This window comes from Sorghum bicolor, chromosome 6, assembly GCF_000003195.3.
Source record: "Sorghum bicolor cultivar BTx623 chromosome 6, Sorghum_bicolor_NCBIv3, whole genome shotgun sequence".
Classification (NCBI taxonomy): Eukaryota; Viridiplantae; Streptophyta; class Magnoliopsida; order Poales; family Poaceae; genus Sorghum; species Sorghum bicolor.
Window position 1 is genome coordinate 54,185,593 of NC_012875.2, and position 26,912 is coordinate 54,212,504.

General features: G+C 48.8%; 5 protein-coding genes across 7 annotated transcripts; all 5 read left to right on the forward strand.

The window, feature by feature from the left end:
- On the forward strand, positions 1,709–6,086 carry LOC8060421 (probable inactive leucine-rich repeat receptor kinase XIAO). The gene has a single exon (XM_002446927.2). The coding sequence runs from the start codon at positions 1,973–1,975 to the stop codon at positions 5,465–5,467; it is 3,495 nt and encodes a 1,164-aa protein (XP_002446972.1). The 5' UTR covers positions 1,709–1,972; the 3' UTR covers positions 5,468–6,086.
- LOC110436522 (ubiquitin recognition factor in ER-associated degradation protein 1-like) lies at positions 9,015–14,224 on the forward strand. 2 transcript variants are annotated; one of them, XM_021463699.1, is made up of 10 exons: positions 9,015–9,270; positions 10,149–10,186; positions 10,902–10,979; positions 11,075–11,099; positions 11,195–11,227; positions 11,339–11,460; positions 11,556–11,686; positions 11,791–12,017; positions 12,452–12,708; positions 13,969–14,224. In XM_021463699.1, the coding sequence occupies exons 2-10, from the start codon at positions 10,184–10,186 to the stop codon at positions 14,053–14,055; spliced, it is 963 nt and encodes a 320-aa protein (XP_021319374.1). In that variant the 5' UTR covers positions 9,015–9,270; positions 10,149–10,183; the 3' UTR covers positions 14,056–14,224. The 2 variants fall into 2 exon arrangements, with proteins under 2 accessions (XP_021319374.1, XP_021319375.1); XM_021463700.1 differs by having other exon boundaries at positions 9,026–9,270; positions 10,146–10,186.
- On the forward strand, positions 18,289–21,879 carry LOC8060422 (rho GTPase-activating protein 5). 2 transcript variants are annotated; one of them, XM_021464000.1, is made up of 5 exons: positions 18,289–18,997; positions 20,029–20,167; positions 20,256–20,375; positions 20,621–20,851; positions 20,939–21,879. In XM_021464000.1, exons 1-5 carry the CDS (start codon positions 18,549–18,551, stop codon positions 21,503–21,505), a joined length of 1,506 nt encoding a protein of 501 aa, XP_021319675.1. In that variant the 5' UTR covers positions 18,289–18,548; the 3' UTR covers positions 21,506–21,879. The 2 variants fall into 2 exon arrangements, with proteins under 2 accessions (XP_021319675.1, XP_002446973.1); XM_002446928.2 differs by having other exon boundaries at positions 18,292–18,997; positions 20,047–20,167.
- On the forward strand, positions 23,258–25,018 carry LOC8060423 (GDSL esterase/lipase At5g41890). Its single transcript, XM_002446929.2, has 5 exons — positions 23,258–23,507; positions 23,587–23,717; positions 23,797–24,039; positions 24,125–24,383; positions 24,531–25,018. Exons 1-5 carry the CDS (start codon positions 23,258–23,260, stop codon positions 24,764–24,766), a joined length of 1,119 nt encoding a protein of 372 aa, XP_002446974.2. The 3' UTR covers positions 24,767–25,018.
- LOC8060424 lies at positions 25,072–25,731 on the forward strand. Its single transcript, XM_002446930.2, has one exon. The coding sequence runs from the start codon at positions 25,135–25,137 to the stop codon at positions 25,729–25,731; it is 597 nt and encodes a 198-aa protein (XP_002446975.2). The 5' UTR covers positions 25,072–25,134.

The following is a 26,912-nucleotide window of genomic DNA, read 5'->3' on the forward strand; positions in this document are numbered from 1 at the left end:
GATTGACCAGATTCTGGTTCAAAAGAAGTCCCGGACAATGATTTACAGGCACTGTTCCAACACCATCCTGTCACGTACTACATGTAGGTGTACTGGGCTGGGCTATGGCTAACAACGACGGATTACAACAATGGACGGCAAGGCAACATTAGGCAGGCAGGCATGGAGTAGGAACAGTGCCTGTGTCCAGGGAGCACAAGCCTACGTGGCACGGGGAGCCCAGTCAAACACCTGCTTCACCTTCTAGAAAGAATGGTACTGACTCTCAATGGCAATTTACAAATAACTAGCTTAAGAAATCGTTAACTATTAGGAAGTCATTGGCTATTGTGGAGAGTATTGTGAGAGAGTTATTTATAGAAGATTGTGTTATATTAGCTATCTATGAGTCGCTAACTATTAGAAAGTCGCTAGCTATTTTATCTCTCCTTGATAGCCAATGAGAGTCATACTTTTTTATTATTTTTATACGTCATCTCGCTAGCTATTTGTAAAGTGTTATTGAGAGCCAATATAATTCTTTCTAGCTAGCTTTTTGATAACCATTACGGATGCCCTAAACGCCAGCTAGACTAAAAACTAATCGCTCCTTTAAGGGCAGTCACTATGGTAGAAACTCTGCACCATATCTAAGAATACCACGTCATTAAAAATTGTCTATAGAAACTAACTCATACAACGGTAGAGTCTTCATCTAATAAATATTTGACTTTTTTTTCTCTCTTATCCCTTTCCTTCTCTCTCCTCTCGTTCTCTGTTTCTCTTACAAACTCACGTACACAGAATGCACAAAGTGGCCATGACCTAAGCGGACTGCACGGCCGAGCGCACGCGGCACACAAGCGAGTGCACTGGCGGTCAACAAAAGAGCGTAGGCACGCAGCAACATGAAGAGCGAGCGCGAGGAGCTTCATGGCCTGCGCGCGGTGGCCGGCGAGCGCAGCCTAGGTGGACGGCAACGGCGAGCGCGCGGTGGCCCACGAGCATAGCCTGGCGGAGGCACGAGCAAGCGCGAGGAGCTTCGCAGCGGCCCGCGAGTGCAGCCTGGTGAAAGCGCGGCGACCGGCGAGAGCAGCCTGGGCGGAGGCGCGTCTTGCGCGGCCGGCACCTGGCGGACAGCACGAGCCCTCGGCGGTCTACGCGATGCGAGCATAGCCTGGCAGATGCACTGACCTGGGCGCAGTACCGAGCACAAGAAACTACTCGTTTCTCCCCAACGCGAAAACGACGGTTTTCTTCTGTATCGTTGCGAGCGTCGACACCGTTTCTCTCTATGGAAACGGTTTCATCAAATTTTGTTCTCTTTCTTCATTAATTAGAATGCCACATCAGATTTTTGCTTAATTAGCAATGCAGTTATTAGAGATAGAAACTAACCCATCCGTGTAGCCTCTCAAGCTGCAGGACAGCAGGACGATGCAGTGCGGACACAGCGGCCCCACCCCACTGCGTCGCAGGCAATGCGCGTACAGCTTTTCGCCGGGCCCCGCTCGTCGGTGTCGCGGCGCCGGGCACGGCCCCCGTCAGCGTTCGTCCCCAGTAAAAGGTCTTTACGATGACAGCCTGTCCCGCGCACTAAAAGCGAGTTTAACGTTAACCTAGCACTAGCTGACTAGCACAGCCTCTCTCTCTCTCTCCTCTCTCTCAAAGCCTGATGAGGAAGAGAGAGGGACCGAGACTGGGGAGGAAAAAACAAACAAACAAAGGCTGCACAGAAAACGCACACCCGAGTTAAAAACGGCCTCGAACGCCACCCAAACCCGTCCAAAACCTCTCTCAACCAAACCCTTCCTTTTTCTGGCTCTCTCTCCCTTCTCCGGCGCTGCAAACGCAAACACAATCATCCTCACTCGCGCTCTCTCGCCGTCTCCATGAGAGCCTAGGCGCTACAGCCGCCAAAGTTGACAAGACAGTGAGAAAAAGGGGGGCGGCTCTTCTCTCTGCCCCTCTCGCCTCCTCCCGAGCGCCCGCGATGCCGCCGTCGTCGCGGTCGCTGTTCCTGCTGCTCATGCTGGCGCTCACGCCGCTCGCGTCGCTGGCCGCGACGGCGCCGGCGCCGCCGGTGGCGAGGACGGCCGGGGTGCAAGCGGAGATCGACGCGCTCCTCGCGTTCCGCCGCGGCCTGCGCGACCCCTACGGCGCCATGTCCGGGTGGGACGCGGCCTCCCCCTCCGCGCCCTGCTCCTGGCGCGGCGTCGCGTGCGCGCAGGGCGGCGCCGCCGGCCGCGTCGTCGAGCTGCAGCTCCCGCGGCTCCGCCTCTCGGGCCCCATCTCGCCGGCGCTCGGCTCGCTGCCGTACCTCGAGCGGCTCAGCCTCCGCTCCAACGACCTCTCCGGCGCCATCCCGGCGTCGCTGGCACGCGTCACCTCCCTGCGCGCCGTCTTCCTCCAGTCCAACTCGCTCTCCGGCCCCATTCCCCAGTCCTTCCTCGCCAACCTCACCAACCTCGACACCTTCGACGTGTCCGGCAACCTCCTGTCCGGACCCGTCCCCGTCTCATTTCCTCCCAGCTTGAAGTACCTCGACCTCTCCTCCAATGCGTTCTCCGGAACCATCCCGGCGAACATTAGCGCCTCCACGGCGAACCTCCAGTTCTTGAACCTGTCCTTCAACCGACTCCGGGGTACCGTGCCGGCGTCGCTGGGCAACTTGCAGAACCTGCATTACCTCTGGCTGGACGGGAACCTTCTCGAAGGGACCATCCCGGCGGCACTGGCCAACTGCTCGGCGCTGCTCCACCTGAGCCTTCAGGGGAACTCGCTCCGTGGCATCTTGCCGTCTGCGGTCGCTGCGATACCCACCCTGCAGATTCTCTCGGTGTCGCGGAACCAGCTCACCGGCACCATCCCGGCCGCCGCGTTCGGCGCTCAGGGGAACTCGTCCCTGCGCATCGTGCAGCTCGGCGGCAACGAGTTCTCTCAGGTGGACGTGCCGGGAGCTCTCGCCGCGGATCTTCAGGTGGTGGACCTCGGCGGCAACAAGCTAGCTGGTCCATTCCCGACTTGGCTTGCTGGTGCGGGAGGGCTGACGCTGCTCGACCTCTCGGGCAATGCGTTCACAGGCGAGTTGCCGCCAGCGGTCGGGCAGCTCACTGCGCTGCTGGAGCTGCGCCTCGGCGGCAATGCTTTCAGTGGCGCCGTGCCTGCCGAGATTGGCAGATGCGGTGCACTCCAGGTGCTTGATCTCGAGGACAACCACTTCACCGGCGACGTGCCATCATCTCTTGGCGGTCTCCCGAGGCTCAGGGAGGCCTATCTTGGTGGGAACACTTTCTCCGGCCAGATTCCGGCGAGCTTCGGGAATCTGTCGTGGTTAGAAGCATTGTCCATACAGAGGAACAGACTCACCGGTCGCCTTTCTGGTGAGCTCTTCCGGCTTGGAAACCTGACGTTCTTGGACCTGTCTGAGAACAACCTCACCGGAGAGATCCCTCCGGCCATCGGTAATTTGTTGGCTCTCCAGAGTTTAAATTTGAGCGGCAATGCCTTTTCTGGCCACATTCCAACGACCATTGGCAACCTCCAGAACCTGCGAGTTCTTGATCTCTCCGGTCAGAAGAACCTCTCTGGCAATGTCCCAGCGGAGCTTTTCGGCCTACCGCAGCTGCAGTATGTGTCGTTCGCGGACAACTCCTTCTCAGGCGATGTTCCTGAAGGATTCAGCAGTCTTTGGAGTCTCCGCAATCTGAACCTCTCAGGCAATTCTTTCACTGGGTCAATACCGGCGACATATGGGTACTTGCCATCACTTCAAGTGCTCTCGGCTTCACACAACCACATTTCTGGGGAGCTGCCAGCCGAGCTCGCCAATTGTTCCAACCTTACTGTGCTTGAGCTCAGTGGCAACCAGCTGACTGGCTCCATCCCAAGTGACCTCTCACGTCTTGATGAACTGGAGGAGCTTGACCTCAGCTACAATCAGCTTTCAGGGAAGATACCACCAGAGATCTCCAATTGCTCATCACTCGCCCTTCTCAAGCTTGATGACAATCATATTGGCGGAGACATACCAGCCTCTCTTGCCAACCTCTCAAAGCTGCAGACGCTTGACCTGTCATCCAACAATCTTACCGGCAGCATCCCTGCTTCATTGGCTCAGATTCCTGGTCTTTTGTCATTCAATGTGTCACACAATGAGCTTTCTGGTGAGATACCGGCAATGCTTGGCTCCCGCTTTGGCATCGCTTCAGCATATTCTTCAAACTCAGACTTGTGCGGTCCGCCATTGGAGAGTGAGTGCGGCGAGTACCGGCGACGGCGGAGGCGGCAGAGGGTGCAGCGCCTGGCTCTGCTAATTGGCGTGGTGTGTGCTGCAGTGCTGCTCGTTGCGCTGTTCTGCTGTTGCTGTGTGTTTAGCTTGCTGCGATGGAGGCGTCGGTTCATTGAGAGCCGTGATGGTGTCAAGAAGAGGAGACGCAGCCCAGGACGTGGCAGTGGATCGAGTGGCACAAGCACAGAGAACGGTGTCAGCCAGCCGAAGCTGATTATGTTCAATTCAAGGATCACTTATGCTGACACGGTTGAGGCAACCCGGCAGTTTGACGAGGAGAATGTGCTCAGCCGAGGCCGCCATGGCCTCGTGTTCAAGGCCTGTTACAGTGATGGCACCGTGCTTGCAATTCAGCGGCTTCCGTCCACATCTTCTGATGGTGCCGTGGTGATTGACGAGGGATCGTTCAGGAAAGAGGCCGAGTCTCTCGGGAAGGTGAAGCACAGGAACCTCACCGTGCTCCGTGGCTACTATGCCGGGCCTCCGCCGGATGTCCGGCTGCTGGTCTATGACTACATGCCCAATGGCAACCTCGCCACATTGCTGCAGGAAGCGTCGCACCAAGACGGCCACATCCTCAACTGGCCAATGAGGCACCTCATCGCGCTCGGCGTCTCGCGCGGCCTTGCATTCCTGCACCAGTCCGGCGTGGTGCACGGCGACGTCAAGCCGCAGAACATCCTCTTCGACGCCGACTTCGAGCCGCACCTGTCCGACTTCGGCCTGGAGCCGATGGTGGTGACCGCGGGTGCCGCTGCAGCAGCTGCGGCCGCATCGACATCAGCTGCGACACCCGTGGGCTCGCTCGGCTACGTCGCCCCCGACGCGGCCGCGGCCGGGCAGGCCACGAGGGAAGGCGACGTGTACAGCTTCGGCATCGTGCTGCTGGAGCTCCTGACGGGGCGGCGCCCCGGCATGTTCGCCGGGGAGGAGGAGGACATCGTGAAGTGGGTGAAGCGGCAGCTGCAGCGCGGCGCCGTCGCGGAGCTGCTGGAGCCGGGCCTGCTGGAGCTGGACCCGGAGTCCTCCGAGTGGGAGGAGTTCCTGCTGGGCATCAAGGTCGGGCTGCTCTGCACCGCGTCCGACCCCTTGGACCGCCCGGCCATGGGCGACGTGGTGTTCATGCTGGAGGGCTGCCGCGTCGGCCCGGACATCCCGTCCTCCGCCGACCCCACCTCCCAGCCGTCGCCGGCCTGATCTCCCGGCGGCCCTCGGCCGGCACTGCCGCCTGCCAGATTCAATTCGGTAGCTTGTTCCATTTTTTTTTTTCCTTCTGTCGCTGATTAATTTCCTTAATTAGTTCAGATTAGTGTTAGTCTCAGCTAAGCCGGCCGGCGTGCGCCTGCCCGTGGACGGTCGAACTGACCCGTGGGGCCAGGAACCGTTTCCCGCCAAGGAAGGAGGTCGTGGCCCGCCCATGGCGGAAGTAGCCGTTGGGCGTCCTAATCATGTTGGTTAGGGGAGGCGTCAGCACCGGGGACGGGGGAGCAGGGAGCCCATGTGCCGCCGCACTGGCACTGCTGCAGGCTGCAGCGGAGGTGCTTGGCACGGCCTGATACTCCTGCCGTGCCAAGCCCCCAGACGTGTCGTGGTGCTGCGCATGTGGGGTTTCCCCTGCCCAAGCATCGGCAACGGCTACTAGTGCAGGACATGGCTGTCGCCTCCTGGCCATCGATCTCGGCCGATCTGTACCACGACCCATTGTACTCTCTAGCGATTGATTTCGTGTAGGGGCCTGCTTGGCTTCCTGGGATCTTGTCTTTAATCTCGTTTCACCAAAGCAACAACGACCGCGTTTTTTGTGCCATGTGCTGTACATTTTGTCTGTATTTTGTTATCCTGATTGGTTCAGTGGGGGTGGATGGATTATGCTCATGACCGTTAGCTTGTTCTGTTCTCTACGTGAATGATTAGTTTTTCCCCTGCAGTTGTTTGTTTGCCCAGGATAATGATGGACGCTGCAATTGAGTATATTTCTCTAGATTAAATGTTTTTGGAACGTTGTACGGGCAAGTGGCTTAAGTGCCCGCGATACCATTAGGATCCCATGCCATTATCTCTGCTGCGTTACCCCACGTTTGCCGGGCAGCCGATGCCTGGTGAGAGATCTTGATACCCCGGGTACTGTACTTGGGGTAAGCGTGAGCCCCCGTCCCCGGGAGCCACTAAATACTGTCCTCACATTACAGATCCGGTTCATCCGCACGCATTGCGCCTGAACATTGTTGGTACCTGCATGGCCATCAATCGTCGTGCGCGTAAAGCTGCATTCGATCTCGTGGCCTCTTTTTTTGGTACGACACCTGAATGTGCAACCGAGCAAGATCAATGCGGGAGAAATTTTCGATCTGAAATGCCGCGTGCTTGTTTGTTCAGCAGGAGTACTACACGCACGCGGCATTACATGTTCCTCATCAGTATAGGCACTGAAAAAATGTCCATGGCATGGCGTTCCCCAAACCGAACGTCACCATAGCACTCTACAAGTTCAATGCGTCAAGCAAGGCCGACGACTGGCACGCACCCCGATCCCGCTGCTTTTGAATTTTGATTGCCCCGCACTCGCTGTCTTGAAGCCAGTAGACCTGCTCGCACGCAGCTCGGGATGCCACACCCGCACGGGTTTTGAGCGTTTGACGCGAGGAGTTCGAAGCCACGGCCCAGGGGACCTGGGAGAGCGACGCTGTCAGGACTCAGAGAGATTGCAACCCATGGCATCTTGTCAACCGGATTGGCATCACAGACATCACACAGTAGCAATGCAGCTTGGACGGATGTGGTAGACCCTGAAGCCCAGAGCAAGTAGCACGTGATGTGCAGCGGACTAGCGGTATGTACAAGTACGTAAGCAAACTGAAGGCACGGCATGGCGCTACGCTACTGCTCGCCATAAACCAGGATCCAGCAACAAGTAGCGTCGACGTAACTGCGTTTGTATGCTTGCACATTTCACCACGGGCCTTGTTTGCCGAAATGAAAAGTTTTCGGCTACTGTTGCACTTTTGTTTGTTCGTGGTAAATATGTCTAGTTAGTCTATATTTAGATAATAACTTAAAAGATTCATCTCGCAATTTATAGATAAACTTTATAATTAGTTTTTATTTTTGACTATATTTAATGCTTTAAGATTTAATATGACGATGAACATTGAAATTTTTTTGGTTTTTTAGCCAACTAAACAAGGCCCGAGTGTTGAGCAGCAGGACTGCAGCTGCCACTAGTAGAATGTACAGTACTTGCCATGTGGCCGGCTCAAACAACGGTCGGAGGCGGGCAGATGGGATACCACTCACAGTCAGTCTGTCACTGCCTCACTGGTCACCACTACCGCAAAGCAAGGCTACTATTAGCTCACTATTAGCCAATTCATATGCTTCATCATGGATAAAACATTACAGCTCACTATTAGCCAATTCATATACTTCATTATGGGTATTCTTTCCTCACAGAGTTTATTAAGCTCGTATGTCAACCGAATGTAAACTTACCGTTGCTTCTCTCTTCCCTTTTCTCTTCTATCTCATCCATGGCCTTGTTTTCTTCCACCCAAAACCCAGTTTTTTTTTCTAAATTTTCCGCCACATCGAATTTTTAGACGTATGTATGGAGTATTAAATATAAACGAAAATAAAAACTAATTGCACAGTTTGGTCGGAATTTACGAGATAAATTTTTTGAGCCTAGTTAGTCTATGGTTGGACAATAATTACCACAAACAAACGAATGTGCTATAGTGTCGCGAATTTTTTTTCCTTCACGAACTAAACGGCCCATGTTAGCGTGAAGCCCACTCTCAACTCCTCACTGTACTCGAAATCTTGCTGTCTCGATTCTCGAAAGGATTGTTGCTAGATTATTGTTTATTGGGAGAACAACAACTTATTGAAGTCACGCTTCAAGTAAACTCATTATTGTACTTACTCAAAATCATCACGGAGCTCATGGGTGGAGCCACTTGTCTGATCTCTACGGGATGGTAGCTACAAGACAACTGTTTCAATGATATTCATGGCACATAAGTAGTAACATTAGATAAATCGTCATGTATATTTTTATAATAAACTTGTTTGGAGGTACAATGTTGCTCATACTTTATACAAATCTAGTAAAATCTAAGAAAGTTTAAGCACAAGTTCCATAGAAACTCTTTTTATAGGACGAGTGGAGTTTTTGGCAGCGTTTCACGTGGTTTTGACATCTCCTAAACCATATAGCAACACTGTTCATAGAAACTATTTTTCTATCTCCTCACGAAATAAACTGAAAGCCTAGAAAGGCCAATTTTTTTGGTCCTCTGGCTCCAACTCCTCTAACACAGTAACACTATAGCATGGAGTGAGTCTGAAAGAGTCTTATCAAATACGGAGTAGGACCTTAGACTATCTTTGAAGGTCTTCCTCTAGCTTGAGTTTGGTCCAGGAAGGAGGAATCGAAGCGACGAAGCCTATGAATAAAAAACGTTCGGGATTGTTTTGTTAGGTAAAAGATCGAAAAGAAGACTGAGGTTACTTTCAGTCATTTTCATGTCGTGGCTCCGTCCTTTAGGCCCAAGAACAAAAAGAACGAAAACATGTTTTTTTTTAGGGAAAAGAACGAAAACAATGTAATCAACCCAACACAGAAATCCAGTCCTAGCCAGACCATTTTAGGCCCAAGAAGACTGATGCTTCTCCCGGGCCCATGAATGCTCCGCGCGACCGTACTCGTGTCGAGAACCCAATCCGGTCCCTAAGCCCAACCATACCTTCGGCTCTCTGTTTCTCGAATCCCCAATCCTATCGCGTCGATCGATCGAATCGAAACATTCCGCTCCCACTCCAGGATTCGGTGGGACGGTGGCAGCACATATGCGCCCGCCGCGCGGCTCCCACCATCGCTCGCACCGCTCGTGAGTCGTGACGACGAACACTTGGGAGTCTTCTAGCTTACCCGCAACCTCCTCCGGGAAACGCGATCGCCGCCTCGAAGGAGCTGAGGATCCATCCAAGTTCTTCTGTCGGTAAGGAACCCTAACTTGCTTGGGGATGGATCTATGAAGGGAGTTTCCCTCTTATCATTTGCTACTAGTGATTCCTTCGCTATCCCATCCATCCGTGTTTGCGGTTCCGTGCGATAAGTGGTTTGCTCTTGGGTGCACGAAAGGTTGATCCCAGTTGCGGCCCCAAGTGGTTGCTCCTCGCACGCAACGCCAGGTCCTCTCCCCAGTTGTTGGGCGATCTTAAGTTTGGGGCGTCGCCTCTGTGGGCGTGCACTTTGCGGGTTCAATTTAACATCACGAACTTAGCTGCGTCATCTTACTGTCAGAAAATACTGTCATATCTGTTCTTGTTTGACTAGGTTTGGAATTTGTTTTATGCTCTTAATTTGGTTCCAAAATTGGTGGCTTCGGGCAAACTATCAGTATATGTTAATGCTTATCAGAGGTTCTAGGTTTTGGTGACTTGTCCACTGCATTGTCTCAATACCAGCATTGCTGCTGCTGTTCTGGTTTTAACACGAATTTTTTTTAGCTTGCTCGTGAGTTTTTGGGTACCAGGTGTGTCTTAATTTTCCTATCAAATTTCCCACTGCAAGAAAAAAAACATAGTGATTGGGGTACCTGGTGGTGGGTTTTAGTAATTCACTATTTTTTTAACCTTCATGTCATTTTCATTTGCATCCGAAATTTTCCTACTAGTGCATATTGTAACAATGGTAATATCTTTTCATGTTCACACTGCAGCGAAGCTTGCATCATTTGTGATTGTGTTTGATTATTGATTACATGACTTTTTTTTTTTTATCGTGGCACCTTTTTACTGTGTATTTACATCAATGGTTGCTCCTTTTCAAGTCTAGCGGTTGTGCTCACACAACTGTGTTATTTGTTCATAGCAGTTCGAGGGAAGTTGAAGCAAAGGTGCAAGTAAAAAATGGTATGCATAACGTAGCACTGCAAGATTTACTTTGTTTTATCACACAATTCACTGTCATGCATATTATTTCAAAGCATTCTGTTGTTTGAACGGTTGTAATGTTGTACAGTTTACTAGTAAATTTTTTTTAGAATAGTTTACTAGTATATGGGACATTGGGATTACCACATTGTCAGATAGTTCATCTACTCTATGATCAAATTTGTTATTAATAATGGCTCCTAGCTGGTTTGTAGGTGCACAATAAACATGCCTGTCCATGCTGCTTCAGTGGAAAATGTTTGGTATTTGGTAGATGATGCTTATGATCCGTAGTCTAAAAAGCATGTGCCTTTTGAAATTCATGTGTACAAGTCATTACTTGTCAGACCAAAATAATTGAACCACTTGAATACTCGATTAGATTATAAGCTAAGCCAAGAATGGTCAGCCCCACAAAATGAGCTTCATATTGGACATTACAGCACACAAAGTTTTTTATGTTGCAGTCCTGTTTCATTCCTAGCTTCCAACTGCTATTTTTTCCCATTAAATGCTGTAGATATAAATTTTCTTATTGTGGTATACTCCTTGAGATTCAGGCATTTGCACTAATTCCAATGATGCAAACATTAGTTGCATTTCTTCTTTATGCTCTGTCGCCATTATATTTGACTTCTCTCCCACAATTCTTTAAGTGGTATATGCTTAATTAGCATGATTATTTTTCATGTAGTTTTACGGGGGATATGCTTACCATGGCAACTCGTTTGAGCAAACGTACCGTTGCTATCCAGCATCCTTTTTTGATAAGGTATGCTATTCTTTGTTGCAATAAATTGTATCTGCTCATATGTAGCACTTTGTTGTTCTTATAGCTAAATTGGATTTAAAAAACTTCTTTTTCAGCCACACCTGGAAGGTGGCGATAAAGGTAAGGGCGGGGTCAGTTTGGCTTGTCGGTTTTTCTTTCATGTACAAAATTAATATGACATACCTCTGATATTGTATTACCATTGTCAAATGTAGTAATAATGCCACCGTCAGCCCTTGATCGTCTTGGTAAGTTTGGTCATTATTAGCTTCTTTCTTCTTTGAGTGATTTATTTAACTTCCTTTCAACTTTTAGTCATAGAGATTAGTCTCAGTAATTATTTGGACTCTTTGTAATAGCCTCCTTGCACATCGAGTACCCTATGCTATTTGAGCTGCACAATGATGCAACCCAGCGGATTTCACACTGTGGTGTTTTGGAGTTTGTGGCAGAAGAAGGCATGATCATCATGCCCTATTGGGTATGTATAAAAGAACTCAGTTCACTTGTATCTTCTGTATATGGTGAAAGAAATACGTCTAGACTTATTTATTTTATGTATTCTCACTTGTTTAGATGATGCAAAACATGCTTCTTCAAGAGGGTGACACTGTCCATGTCAAAAATGCAACTCTTCCCAAGGGCACATATGTGAAATTGCAACCTCACACAACTGATTTTCTGGATATTTCAAATCCAAAAGCCATGTAAGTAAACCTATAAAATTGTTCTGTAATTATCTTGAAAATCCTCTTCATTCCTCATGGCATTCGGCATTCTCATTCTCATTACTTGCTGTGAAATTTTCCAGCTTGGAAAAAACTTTAAGAAATTTCTCCTGCTTAACCACGGGAGACAGCATCATGGTAGCCTACAACAACAAACAATATTATATTGATATCGTTGAAACAAAGCCTGCTTCAGCAGTTAGCATTATTGAGACAGACTGTGAAGTGGACTTTGCACCTCCTCTTGATTATAAAGAACCTGAGAAACCACGACAACCAACAGTTCCTGCAGGCAAGGCACCTGCTGAAGGTTTGTATTTAGCGTCTTGGAGAAATCATGGCCTATGAATTCTGTTGACTTGTTACATGTGCTTGTTTTACAATTGATCTTACTGTTCCTATTTATATAGACTACTAGAATCCAGTAGCTCTCTATATTTGGCTATATTTAGGGATCCCATTGAAGAAGCTGTTGGAGGGCTTTTTTCACCAAAATCTCTATTCCTATCAATACGGAAAGATATAAAGAGGTTCTTGGAGTTGCACTTAGAACTGTCAACTGTGCAAATTAACATTGGTTGTATTACTCCTTGTCTGCTTCTCTATAGCTTGAACGTATAGGTTCATAATGTCGAGTTAGCTGCTAGCAAACATCCATGAAACTGTTGAGTGCATGTAATACTAGCTGCATATGGTGTTATTTGGATATTTCCTAAAATGGTTGTTTATTGTTTTAACATGCAGATGGAAACACTGTAGTGGAGGATGAACCAAAATTCAAACCATTTACTGGTTCTGGAAAGAGGTTGGATGGAAAAGCCTCAAAACTGCAATCATCTGTGGGTCCTTCCACTGCACTTTCTGCACCTTCAGATTCAAACAAAAGAGGAAACCAGCAAATGTCAGCACCGGCAGCTTCGGGAGCTAGCAATTACAGTCGACAGAAAACTGGAAAGCTTGTTTTTGGTTCAAGTGCAAGCAACAATAAGGAACCACAAAAGGTATATCCTACTGCAATGAATCCTTGCTATTTTCATTTCTTAATGCTCCTTCCAAATGTTTGCTGTTTGTTTCGATAAATCTAGTAATATGGTTGACGAATCATCTGTATTAATCTTGACAAGCCATATAACCGAAGACTTAATCGAGTTTGTTTGAGTGTATGGTGTATGCCCATAGAAAATAAACATGCTAAAATAATTTAGCATTCATTTGTGCTCAGGAACTCAAATTCATTTAAAATTTCTGGTTTTGTCAGACATTTTTCTAATGGAGAATGCTTTCTTAGTGAGTGAAGTTTTGATTCAATGTCGTGAACATTTTCTGTTCCCTGTTGTAGCATACTGACTAGTATCGATATCAAGCATTAGCTTGAAAAATTGTCCTTATAAAAAAGAAGTTATTGAGCATGACAGTATGAGAATTATCCGTAAGCCTTCGTTACAAAATAGAACTTAGGAGTAAATGTTTCACATGCATCATGAATTATTTGGGTGACAAATGTGTGTACTAGAATTTTCTGTTAGTCAATTGTTATCAAGAGTATGTGGCACTCTTGGGTACTCTGCTTTGCTATAGATTTGATATTTGGACTTGTAGATATACATTGGTACTCCCTCATTATACTTGTATATATACAATCGTACTCCCGCCGATCCAAATTATGCTTCACTTTATTTTGTCTTAAATCAAACGTATACAACTTTGATCAAGTTTTAAGAAAAATACATTATCGTAGTTTAAATAAATGCTCTATCAAAACATATTCCATGGTGAATTCAATAAAACTAATAAACTTGGTCAAAATCTGAGAAATTTGACTTTGGGCAAAGCTAAAGCTAAGAGAACTATAATTTGGAACGAGGGAGTACAAGGTATATATATACAGCTATATTCCCTCCATACCCGTAAAGAAAGTCGTTTAGGACAATGACACGGTCTCCAAAGCCTAACTTTGACTCTTTGTTTTTATAAAAATATTTATCAAAAGTGGTATATGTATATTTTTATAAAAATATTTTTTAAGACAAATCTATTCATATGGTTTTCACATTTCCAAACTCAACAACTCAAAAGTTATTCATGATTTATATTCTCAATATTTGACCCAAACCTTGTCCAAAACGACTTTCTTTACGGTTATGGAGGGAGTACAAGTTAGAATTTGGTTGTTGGTACTCCATGGTCCATGCTAAAGTCTGCAAAGTAATTATGTGTCAACATTATATGAGCTGTTGCTATCTGTTAAATTTCTGTAACAGGCTCCTGTTAAAGAGGAGGAACCCGCGAAAAAGGACGAGCCCAGGTTCCAAGCCTTCAGCGGGAAGAGCTACTCATTGAAACGTTAGCTGCTACAATAGCCTTACAAATTTGTTGCTACCCTTTTGTTTCGTGCATGGTGTTCTTGCACCTGGCCACCATGTAGATATGACTATAAATTGAATTATGTATGATGGAAATATGGCCATCTGTCCATTTAAGCTCAAAAAATTAAAACAGTGCTATTATCCTACTTTACCCAGTGTGCATTATGAATCTGCTGTTAATTTTTGGTCATGGTTTCGGATTCGTAGACCAAAGCAGGATACAATACAATTATACAAGCTGTTAAAATTTGAACGTATCAGCAATCAGTCTTAGCGGCAGGCGAGATGGGCCCTGGGAGTTTGGTCATCTACCAGTATTAAAGTACGTACTTCAGTACTGATTGCTGAGTACTGCACGAAGAAGCAATATAAGCTGTGTTGAGGAGCAAGCTCCTTCAGGTCTCAGTTCCCATTTTGCGCCGGCTTTACAAACGCAGCATCATACAACTGTACCAGCCTTGTTTGCTCAATGCGTTTCTGTCGAACTAACGCAAATGGGCTGGCAACAAAGCTGCTCAGCAGAGCAGCTGATAACCAAGTCCAATGGGATAATAGTCAGTACAAGAAACTGTATCGTGCTTATCCCATAGCCTTAGAGTAACAAGCACAACAATATACTACTCTCCATTACAAAAAAGATAGCGCATCATGCCTGTCTAACTTGTCACAGTGCCGACGAGTCGGCGACGAGCCGACGACACCAACACAGCCACGCCCACACAAAAAAGATAGCACATCATCACTCCATAATTCCATCAACCGTTCAAGTGCTCCACTGACGGATGTACTAACACAATACCATCTTTCGATTTTTTTAGAAGAGGACAAACGCCGTCTTGATCTCACATCAAGATCAGGCTGCAACCAACCAAAGCAACGTCTCTCTGACGTCGTCGCGGCAGCATGGGTTGGGTTCTGCTTCTGCAACACTTGCTGCTTCTGCAGCTCTGAATGCGTCGGTCCAGTTGCCGTTGGGAGTGGCCAGTGCCCAGTGGCCACCAAACCGACGAGTCCAAAGCTGCGTCAGCTCCTCGGCTCCTCGCCGCCTGTCAAAATCGGAGAAAGCGCCGTGCACCAAGAACCGAAATCGAAATGTTTGTGGGCGAAGCAACGCGCACTTTGCCCTCGCTCATCAGCTTTTGGCTCCCGCGTTTGCTCGTCTTTTCCGGGTGCACATCGTCTTCAGGTAGCACGTAGGCGTTGGGTGCTTCAAGCTTTGTCTTCTCTCTTTTTGGGTGCTCGTCCACTGACTGGGTTTAATTTGGAAAGATAATGGGAAAATGGTGGTTGGTTAGCTCCTAATGCATATCATCTTGACTCTTGTGGAGGGTTAGTTTTCCACCTAGCTAGCTATATTGATCACTGCCTGCTGCTTTGTGATTGAATTATGATAATTATTAATTGATTAACTGTCACAACCATGCATGCATGCTTTGTTTTCTGACCTACCACCACACGTCAATCGAAAGGGGCATCTTGCTGTCTTGCACCCTGCAGGTTCTCCTATAGTTGTACGTGTACAAACGTATCAGGGTGCGCACAGAAAATTTGGTGTGACCAACTGCATGCTTAAGGACACACGGCCGGCCATACGACTCTCAACACGTAGTACTTCATCAAAGTTTCGTCTCCATGTGACCATGCCAGTTTGCATGACATTATTTGACCTAGTTCATTTCGTCTCCAACAAGGTTCCATTTCTTTTCCAAACAGATCGATCTGCTCTTCGCCTGCATACGCAATACACACTGCTCTGTTATGCATAGCAGAACTGTAGCACGGCTAGCATCTCGAATTTTCCAGGCTCGCTAGCTACTGCCAGTGTATCACTGTCGACAAGGAGAAACTTGACACCTGATAGCGAGCGATCGATGACGCGAATCGCAGAACATGGTAAAGAACACACGTAGCCAGTATCATCGACCGTCTCTCTTTTCTTTGCCGAAAAGCGATGCCCTAACAGCAGACGTGCAGGTGAGGGAAGGTGATGATGGCTCGCAGAAAAGCATCTCGAATCCTTGAGCTCTCGACCGATCAATCGATCGACCGGCATGCCATGCTTAAAACCCAAGTAAAATGCGTTGGGAGCAGCCCTACTTATATGTAATATAAAATAATGCAAATTACGAAGAGAAAAAAGGTATTTAGGAGCCATCCCGATTGTGCCATCACTATGGATTCTATTATCCTGAGCTGTCTTGTCGAGGTGGCACCGCATAACAGAATGCAATTGACACGCCACCTCCACGTAGGTACCGACGACGACGACAGTCGATACACACTAGCTAGCTAGCTAGCAGCCGACATGATGCGTGCATGTGCATGCATGGGTAGGATGAAATGTCGATCTCGGTGAAAGGGGAAGAAAAATGTTACCAACGGACCAACCTGTCCTTTGTTAATTCACCTGAATTTAGCTAGAACGAAAAAGATGCAGTTGTTAGCTAGCTTTTTTTTTTTTCGTGAGAGCGCGAGGCTACCAAAATGTGGTGTTTATATTAGGGGGGAAATGAACAATAATAGTGCATCACATGAGAGCGATCGAGAGCTCAACTGATGCTTTCATGCATCCCCTACGTACTTATTAGGGGAAGCTAGCTAGCTAGTGTGCTAATTATGAAAGAGACGAACGATGATTACATGCTGGCTAACTATTGATCAGTGCTATATATGTGTAACTATATATAACAGCTGCATTACTTTGATTGGTGGGCGATATTAAGCTTTTTGTGGCATAATTACCGTACGTAGCTGCAAAATGCCGCCTGCTGGCTAAGTACCTCATCAGTCGCAGATATTGATATGGTGAAGAACAATGAAGGCGGTAGCGCGAAGTGGTCCATTGGTGTCCGCTAGGCACTGGGCAGATAGACCGGATTAGGCAAGGCAACAACTGCAAGCGCGAGTACGCAAAACCACCATAAACACGAGCTGGGCGCCAGAGAGAAATCGATCAAAAAGGTAGTACGGTGGTCCTGAGATTTGCCTTTTACACAAAGCAACATATATACACACACACACACAATTACTCACCCACACACGCAGTCATGCAGCAATGGATATATAGACGTACGCCATCACCATGTCTCCTACTCCTAGCCGTGGCATGGTATGTATCCTCGACAATTCGCCGATCTCTCCGACCTCCATTCCGTCCTACAGTAGGGTGCATCATGCATGCATGACTAGCAAGCACTAGCAGGCAGGGAGGCAGGTCCTCCGCGTACGGCGAACACCGGAAACGACCCATCACACAGTACGCGCTGCACACTGTGCTGCCACTGACTCACTGTATCGGAGTAACTACGCGCGCGTACGTACGTGTACTAGCAGTACTTGGTGGTGCTCGCCAGGCGTCGCGTCGATCGGCAGCAGCAGCTGATGCTGATCTGATCTTCGGCTCTACGGAAGCGCCCGGACGGCCGGTGTCCCCGGCGGCACGGGAAAAAGGCCACTTTCCCCGGCCACGGGGGGAAAAGCATGTGATCCCTTCCGTCGTTTCCCCGATCGGACGCGAGGAAACCAGCCAGATAAAAAGACGCCGGCCGGGCCGGGGCCGATGCCGATGCTGACCCCGTACTCGCGGGCGCGGCCACGGGCACGGCACGCTCCCGAGTCCCGAGTCCCCGACCCGACCGCCGCATTTACCCGCGGCAACCGCGCCGTACCACGGTGCCCGCGTAGCATTGACGACGCCCCCGGCACCAAACCGGCGCGCGATCCCGTCCCGCCGTGTTCCACCATTCCTGGCCGGGTCCTGACCCGCGCGAGGCGGCCGCTGCATTGCATCCCGGCTCCACCCCCACCCAGGCACCCACCCACCCGCGGCGCGGAGCGGAGCAGCAGGCCAGGCCCGCACGGCCGCACGTGGTAGCCGGTAAAACCACAACTGGCGACTGGCCGCCGGCTCTGGCTGTAACCACAACTGGCTTCCGCCTAACCCAGGCTGTAAAGACCCTCGTCTCCTCGCTCTCGCACACGCGCGCGCGCAGGCGCACAGGCACCACCAGCCGCACCACGCACGCCCAGACCGCCAGAGCCACTAGCCAGGCAACCAGCCCACACACCACACCGGCTGCTCCCCACCGGCCCACCCCACTTCGCTCCACTAACCAACGCCCGGGGCAGGGTTTTTAATAATCCCGCCACAACCCAACCACCACTCCGCCCGCTTTCCTTTCCTCCGCTCCGCCTCCGCGCATTTCAAAATCAGCCAACACCACAGCAGCAAAGGGACCGCGGTAACAACGTGGGATTAATCATTAATCAACCACGCAGGTAATCTGACGGGGGGTAATAAAGCAGGGGGATTAGTGCGGGGCCGTTTGAAGCCGGGTATAAAAACTGCGAGGCTACCAAAGGCCACCTCGCGAAAAAACTACCTGGGCCGCCACCGCCACAGCCTCTGCTCGCTCCCGCCTCCCGACCCGAGCTGGGCGCGCAACGGAACTAGCCGTCGTCGCGGCGCGCGCGCCATGGCGCCGTTCCAGATGCGGTTCGGGCTACAGATCTCTCCCGCGCGCTCCGACGAGGAGGAGGAAGAGGACGAGGAAGAGGAGGACGAAGAGCTCGAGGAGGAGGAGGAGTATGACGAGATGGAGAGCGAGGGGACGGCCTCGCCGCCGATGATGCTCCGGGCAGGGAGGGGAGGAGGAGGAGGAGGAGGAGGAGGGGGAGGGGGAGGGCTGGTGGGCGCCGTCGTGGGGGCGCTGCGGAGGTCGCTGGTGATGTGCAGCGCCGGCGCCGTGGGTGTCGACGACGACGACGACGACGACGACGAGGACAGCGAGGGCGAGGGGATCGAGATTGGGCGGCCCACGGACGTGCGGCACGTCTCGCACGTCACCTTCGACCGTTTCGGCGGCTTCCTCGGCCTCCCCGCTGACCTCGAGCCAGACGTGCCCCGGCGCACGCCCAGTGCCAGGTGAGCCAGCTTGCCGCTGCCGTGCCGTGCGAATGATTAAGCGTTGATTAGCGTTTTTTCCTGTCTCTTGGATTTTCCCTTCAGCTGTAGCTTTGCGTACCTTGATTTTTCGGCTGTTTCCGTGACGGAATTGTAGCTTTCTGATGAAGTGGCCGTTGTCCAAACACGCTGCGTGAAAAATGGTGTTCCTAAATTCAGTTTGAGTGGCACGCTGTTTTTTTTTTCAGGGGGCGTTCCTAAGCAAGCTGGCGGAAGTGAGCTGTGTTTTGTTCTTCTCTGTGTTTAGCAATGATACAGTTCTGCAATAAGGTGGTTAGTAAAGGGGGTTCGAATTAATTAGTAGTAACTGAACAAGTTGATCTCGTGAAGAGAGATGACAGGCGGTACTTTTTAAGTACTACAAGTTGTTGTTTTCTGTATCAGCAAGTACAGATGAGAATTTAGTTATTTTGGATTGTTCACTCTGCTCTGCACCTGGCGTAGAACAGATTCTGAAGATGAATTTTCAGGGCATATTGTTCTGAAGATAAATGCGTTCTTATGGAAAAAAAATGTTTATAGGATATACTTTATGGGCAATGGTCTATTGAGCCCTCAAGTGAATTTTGTCGCCAAACTTGATCTGTCCATGTGCTTGAGCTTCAAGCAACAAGGCTGTTTGAGGTGGTTGGCCTGTTGGGCAACATGGGCAACTAATAAAGAATCTTCTAACCTATCTTTTATTTTGGGGTATGTTCATTTGTACTTGCATCAAATATGGTCTCAGATGTTTTTGTCTTTTTCCGTTTTAAAAATGGCTTTGCATGATATTTTTAGGTTGTTGAAATAAGATCAGGATCTTCTTCAGTTGACCTATTCGATTGAGCTAAGGACTATGGACAGTTTCCTTGCTGTGTTTGCTGTCACATTCTATCTCTTTACTAGTAGTTGTTGCCAATACAATGTTTAGCTGTTATGGTGACCTGAATGCCATATGGCCTTTAAACATGTGTCCCCGTTCACTATTTGTGCTAGTTTCTAACTTTTTCCAGGCAAAATTCTACATGCAGTGTAAGTGTATTTGGCGTTTCACCCACCTCTCTGCAATGTTCATATGATCAAAGAGGAAACAGTGTGCCCACAATATTGCTAATGATGCAGAGGAAGTTATATGCGCATGAAGGACTTAAGGTATATCCAACCGAGCTAACAAAGTTAGAATTAGAATGTCAGTATTCAACCCTGTTTGGACACTTATATATGCCCATTTTTATCTTAGATTGAAGGGATATTTAGGATTAATGCAGAAAATAGCCAGGAAGTCTATGTCAGGGACCAATTAAACAGTGGAATGGTACCAGATGAAGTTGACTTGCACTGCCTTGCTGGGTTGATAAAGGTACTTTGAACTCCCCAATTTACCATTCGTCTTGCATGTGATTCCGTTCTTTGACCTCCATACTGAGAAAGAATTGAAAATGACAGCCAGATGCAGAGTTGCAGATAACACCTTAGGTGTTATGAATATTAAACAGTTAGGAGTTAGGAATAATTAACATGCAGTTATTTTTATTGTGGGATACCCATCCCTTACTTATTTTTTTTTCTTGTACACCATTCCATGATCTGCATGCCTTTTTGTAGGCATGGTTTCGGGAGCTTCCTTCAGGTGTATTGGATGCACTAACACCAGAACAAGTAATGCACTGCAACACGGAAGAGGAGTGCGCTCTCCTTGCTTCTATGCTACCACCAGTTGAAGCAACACTACTTGATTGGGCCATTAATCTGATGGCTGATGTTGTAGAGCAAGAAAACTACAACAAGATGAATGCCCGGAACATCGCGATGGTTTTTGCTCCCAATATGACTCAGGTTAACTGACACGCATCTTGCTATGTCTGCAGATTATACAAGGTTCATACCTACACATACACTAATCCTGGCGTATTTCTCTTCCAGATGGCCGATCCATTAACTGCCCTGATACATGCAGTTCAGGTGATGAATTTCCTCAAGACTTTAATCATGAAGACTTTAAAGGAACGAAAGGAGAAAAATGGAGCACTCCAAGCATCACAATCATGCTCTGGTTCTCCAAATGACCAAGATGAACATCAGATGCCAGAGCATTTGGAGAAACCTTTAGTTCTGTCAAGTCAAAAAGACTTTGATTTTCCCATGATTGATAGGGACACTCCTGTTCAAGTCCTTGGAGCTGAGAAAGCTCTCCATCATGACTCACAAATCCATTCTGATGAGACAAAAAAGTTTGGAATTGGTATGGACCACAAGAAAAGCCAGAGTGACGTTTCTTCTCTTGGCAGTGATTCGAACAATCGATTCAACAGTTCAGGAAGAGAATTTGGTAGCAGAAATGGCGAAGGCTTGTTTGACAGATTTAGTTTTAGGAAAGGGGTTGAGAGGCTTTGCAGGCATCCCGTGTTTCAGTTGAGTAGGTCCATGAAGAAGTCTGCAGATGTCGTGGTCTTCGATGCCCCCAGAGAAGCAAGACAAGCTTGGGTATGATACAATAATGACAGTGTATGTACTATGTAGTTGGTAATTCCATTGTTTCCGCCTCTGTGTCTAGCTGATAAGCCATTCCCCTAGTCTGTATGAGTAGCACCGGTTAGCCTGTTAGGTATTACAAAATCGAGGTCGTCTGGTTGTATATTATCGCTGTTTGCTTCTGACGAAAGTGTCTGGAGAAGTAGCATGTGGCTTCTACGGAACGAACGAAAGCCACAGTGAACTCAGGCTTCGTGGCTCTGTGCTGCATACCTCAAACGTTAGTGATCTCTTGATGATCTATTATAATCTTGCTGATATTCTGTAACCTTATCAGCCTGTACAACAACTATCAGTAAATTGTTGTATAAATGCGTCTCTTTTTTTGAGTACATACATTCGCCAAGGGTGTGTTTAGTTTGAAGAATGAAGTGATCCATCATCTTCTCACTCCACTTTTTTATTTGGTTTGTGGAATGGAATGAGTTGATCCATCACCACCTCATTCCTCATAAACTAAAAATTAGTATATGCATGAGTAATGAGTTGATTCAATCAAAATTTATAGGATGAACTCATGGTGCATCAACTCATGAAGCATGGGGTTGGGGTGACTCCACAAACCAAGCACACCACATGTGAATGAAATAAAAAGGATAAGAATGCATGGCAGCCTTCCTGGACTACTGAGACTGCTAGGTCCCCCACCTGAGATTTCGTTTCATTGATCGGCTCTGGAAGCGTTTGAACTTGTTGGGGTGTGTGATGAATATCCCGCTACAATCTCGGCTTATCTCTGCGCACACATCTCGGCTATTCATGCCTGGAAACGTTCAGGGTTTCAGGCTTATCTCTGCGCACACATCGCCCTGCCTGACAAACTGAAAACCCGAAAACTAACCTTAAGTTTACATTACGTTCGATAGGATGGAGCACTAGGTTGTTGCAATGTGCCTCTCGTCGGACTTTAGCCTCGTCCCCGAAATGTATGCTTCAGATTTGCATGCTGAAAGTGCACCGGTGAGCGTCATTAGCTCCTTCCTGATAGACATGTCCAGTTGAAGAACTCGTTGCCGCCCACAGGACTTTGGTCGATCTGCTCAATGACACCAGGCGGGATTGGCAGCGCGCACATTGCATAAATCAGCTGGCTGTCTATTACCGAGTTGACAAGAGTGGCACGGCCCATGCCCATATGATTCAGTAATGTAGTCTGCCAGCCCGCTAGGTACTTGTCAGCCTTGGCAATTTGCACGGAGAATGCAGACAGCCGAAGTTTTGTGGTCGAGAGAGGGAGGCCGAGATATGTTTGTGGAAAACCTTCCCTTCTGCATCCCAGTACTGACATACACTGTTGGATAGTATCTTCATCCATGTGAATCGGCTCTGCAGTGCTCTTTGCATAGTTAATTTGTAATCTAGTCGCTTGCGCAAATTGATCCAGTAATGTCCTGAGCCTCTGAACATCACTTAGCTCGCCCCGTACTAGCAGTAGCGTGTCATCCACGTACTGAAGTGTTGGGCAGCTCGCGGTGTCAACAATACGACCACCTCAGTTGCATCTGAAGTCCCAACCGTTGTGATGCTTTGTCTCTTTTGCTGAAGCAGTCAGGCCAATGAGGCAATGGCCATGTGAAAGTGTACATCAGCCTGTGCAGGCAACGTATGCACACACAAAAAGCATGCCAATGCCAAGTGCATGTGCATGTGAATATATGCAACCTCAGACATGTCTCCCAGGTCTCAAGTTTGCAATGCAAAAGGCATAAGATGACTCTGTCCCGTGCACTCCACTGCTCATCTCTCCTCGTTACGGCGCTGCTGTTCATTTTCCCTTCATCTGCAGCAGTGCCGCCTGCTCTCTTCATCTTTGGAGACTCCCTTGTTGATGCAGGCAACAATGACTACCTCGTGACCCTTTCCAAGGCCAATGCACCACCATACGGCGTCGATTTTGAGTTCTCCGGTGGCAAGCCAACCGGGAGGTTCACAAATGGGATGACCATTGCAGATATCATGGGTAATGCCAAGTGTGAGTTCCATGAATAACTGTGAGTGCATATATACTTGCATTTAACGTTTAGGCACTGCGCTGTCAGGTGAATCCCTGGGGCAGAAATCTCTTGCTCCACCCTTCTTGGCCCCAAATTCAAGTGCTGCAATGACCAACAGCGGAATCAACTATGGCTCCGGTTCTTCTGGCATATTTGATGATACTGGCTCTATTTATGTATGCGACTTCATTAATTGCTTAGCTGTTATTTCCATTTTTTCAATGTTTCTTTCTTATATATAAAACATCATTGTAGATTGGAAGAATTCCGCTAGGAATGCAAATCAGCTACTTCGAAAAGACCAGATCACAGATACTAGAGACCATGGACAAGGAAGCTGCAACTGATTTCTTCAAGAAGGCGCTCTTTATTATAGCAGCAGGATCCAATGATATCTTGGAGTATGTTTCACCATCAGTACCATTCTTTGGACGAGAGAAGCCTGATCCATCACATTTCCAGGATGCATTGGTTTCCAACCTGACATTTTATCTGAAGGTTGTACCAGTTAAACGTGTACTGAAGTTTTCAGTCGATTGCTCTTATTTCAAAACTGACATACATTTTCTTTTCCTCAATGAAGAGGCTAAATGAACTGGGGGCTAGGAAGTTTGTTGTGTCCGATGTTGGGCCTCTCGGTTGTATACCGTACGTTCGTGCTCTGGAGTTCATGCCTGCAGGGGAGTGCTCGGCATCAGCGAATCGAGTCACTGAAGGTTACAACAAGAAACTGAAGAGGATGGTCGAGAAGATGAACCAGGAGATGGGTCCGGAGAGTAAATTTGTGTACACAGACACGTACAAGATCGTTATGGAGATCATTCAGAACTACCGCCAATACGGTACGCTTCCCTTTGCTGCTTCTGCTTCCTGCAAAATGCAGATTTCAGAACTCCAACAAACAGCACACCTCCTGCTGTTACTGAAGATACAAAGGGCCGCCTGTGGGCTGTGGTAAAATGAGATCTTGGTTTCTTTGACACCACCAGGTTTCGATGATGCGCTGGACCCGTGCTGTGGCGGCAGCTTCCCTCCGTTTCTCTGTATTGGCGTCACCAACTCCAGCTCCTCGATGTGCAGTGACCGCTCCAAGTACGTGTTCTGGGATGCGTTCCACCCGACTGAAACCGCCAACCTCATCGTCGCCGGTAAACTTCTCGACGGCGACGCGACTGCGGCCTGGCCTATCAATGTCCGCGAGCTGTCCCAGTACGAGCACAAATGATGTCGACGACGGGCTGGCACTCGACTCGACGTGAAGTGCAAGCTGGTTCAGTGTTTCATTGGTTTGTCCTTGCTGTAGTTTCGTCTGTCTTGTTGAGTTTTTCCTTAGCCTTGGTTGACTAGGAATGGGTGCAGATTGGTTAATTTGTTCCTTGTTGACGAGAAGAACGCGACCGACCCGCTCCTTTCCGAGTGCAATTTCTTCTCTCTATTTCTTTTGTGGGCCTTGGAACAATAATGTCCTCTTGCTCTACCTTTTTCTGGTGTTTGGAAAGACTGAGAAAAAAAAACCAGCCGCCTTCTCAGGCTACTACACTAGCTAGTTGCTGTCTTTGAACGGTCGACGGGTCGAGCCCGGTAGTCTAACGTATGGTGCATCGCAGTTGCAAGCCATGCCAACGAGTGGTGTTACAGATGCGCACGATGACCCCAAGCAAAAATTGCAAAATTGAAGAAGAACCTAGCAAAAGCAGTGCGCATCTAAATATTATCAGCCTGACCAACGGCAACGGCAGGACCCCGCCGGTGCACCGAACTCCCGGGGCGCGCGGGGCCGGCTATATATGCACACAACACAAAGCTTGGACCGGGCCGGCCGCGTGTCGGCTCTCCACTAGCAGCTCCGATCCGCCAGCCATGGAGGCCGCCGCGGGGCCTGAGAAGCCGGACCACCCCGCCCTCGACGCGGCCACGGAGCCCGGCTGCCTGCTGCGGCGGCGGTCTGCGCCGTGGTCGTCGTGGCTGTCTGCCTCAGCCGCGGGGCTCGTCGCGGTGGGGCTCGGTGGCGCGGCGCTGCTGGTGTGGTGGGCGCTGGCGTTCCACCCGGCGAACGCGCGGCTCTGGATGGTGCCCGCGGGGCTCGTCCTCCTCGGCACGCCCGTCCTGGCCTGGCTCTCCCTCCTCGGTTCCGGCCCGTGCGGCCGCCAGGCGCCACCGCCCGACGCTGGCGTCTACGCGTCAGCTTAGCTAGCCGCGGCCGCGCCTTTTTTTTGTGTGTGTGTGTGTACCATCGTCGATGGATGCTCATGCTCAGTTACTTCCGCGCTTGCTTGTACATACGTGTTTTGATCAGAGCACCTCCGTAGATTAGTTTCATTATGGCTTCTTCACAATTTTGTAATCTGATGTAACATATACTACCTATGCTTACATGTACATGTTTCCTCTGGTTGATCTCTTCGGGCACTTCGATCTTGCAAAAGTATGTGTTCTTGCTAAGGTGATACGTTCTCAGCTAGCCAAGAGCGGGAAAAGCGTCGACATGATATGTTTCCTTTGGTCGGTTCCTTCCTCCCTTCGATTCCTCCGGTGAGTGCGACCTCTCGGCAGATTTGTTTCGCTTCTCAGGTCCTAACTCCTAAGGCGGGCGTGTGCTAGCCGCCGAATCGTGTACTCCATTTGATCGGCGTCATGTCGAGAAGTAGACGTGCATTATGCGGCCATGGGGCCCGGCTGTTGATATTTCTCACCGGGTACTTCCTCGGTGGACGAACGATAAGACTAGGATATTGGAACTGGACCGGCGTTCGTAGCAATTGGCTCGGACCTGACTTTATCCTAGCATAAAAGAACGCGTTCTTTTGAGTGCCTGAAGCACCAAGCTAGAAGCATCTCGTAAGTCGTAATTGCTTTAGGAGTATGGATTAGGAGCTGTGGGGAGAGTTTTTTTTTTTCAAATCGTGCTAAAAATCAAGGATTGGAAGGGTATATAGGAAACTCATGGAGACCGACCGAGGCTGCGAAAGGATTTTGCTTGGTACGGAATGACCTGGGATGCGGCAGCTGATATCCCAGAATCGTTCATCATGTGTTTGACACACTACAATCCTCAGTCCTAGTGACGGTTAATTAAAACCCGTTGAGTGCAACTCTGTAAGCGGCATGACAGCCATCAGTATATACGAGGGGCCGTAGCCTGTAAATGTTTTTTTGAAAGAAAGACTGTGGACCAAAAGCTCCCCAGTATAATCAACACTAGCCTGAAATTTGGCCTCTAGCTGAGTTGGTTAGATGGCTCTAGTAGCATTCCTCAAGTCCTGTGTTCAAAACTCAGATGTTGCCACTGAGACCTACAATATAGTATCAACTAAATCCTCATTACCCAGACTGTTTTCGGGTTACTATTTTTAAGGCAAGATCAGTGTATC

Coding starts and splice junctions, on each gene's coding strand:
- LOC8060421 (XM_002446927.2), top strand. CDS start 1,973: ATGCCGCCGTCGTCGCGGTCGCTGTTCCTGCTGCTCATGCTGGCGCTC.
- LOC110436522 (XM_021463699.1), top strand. Junction 10,980..11,074: donor CAGCATCCTTTTTTGATAAG/GTATGCTATTCT, acceptor CTTCTTTTTCAG/CCACACCTGGAAGGTGGCGA. Junction 11,228..11,338: donor GTCAGCCCTTGATCGTCTTG/GTAAGTTTGGTC, acceptor TCTTTGTAATAG/CCTCCTTGCACATCGAGTAC.
- LOC8060422 (XM_021464000.1), top strand. CDS start 18,549: ATGGCGCCGTTCCAGATGCGGTTCGGGCTACAGATCTCTCCCGCGCGC. Junction 20,168..20,255: donor ATGCGCATGAAGGACTTAAG/GTATATCCAACC, acceptor TTTTTATCTTAG/ATTGAAGGGATATTTAGGAT. Junction 20,376..20,620: donor GCCTTGCTGGGTTGATAAAG/GTACTTTGAACT, acceptor GCCTTTTTGTAG/GCATGGTTTCGGGAGCTTCC.
- LOC8060423 (XM_002446929.2), top strand. CDS start 23,258: ATGACTCTGTCCCGTGCACTCCACTGCTCATCTCTCCTCGTTACGGCG. Junction 24,040..24,124: donor ACCTGACATTTTATCTGAAG/GTTGTACCAGTT, acceptor TCCTCAATGAAG/AGGCTAAATGAACTGGGGGC. Junction 24,384..24,530: donor TCAGAACTACCGCCAATACG/GTACGCTTCCCT, acceptor TGACACCACCAG/GTTTCGATGATGCGCTGGAC.
- LOC8060424 (XM_002446930.2), top strand. CDS start 25,135: ATGGTGCATCGCAGTTGCAAGCCATGCCAACGAGTGGTGTTACAGATG.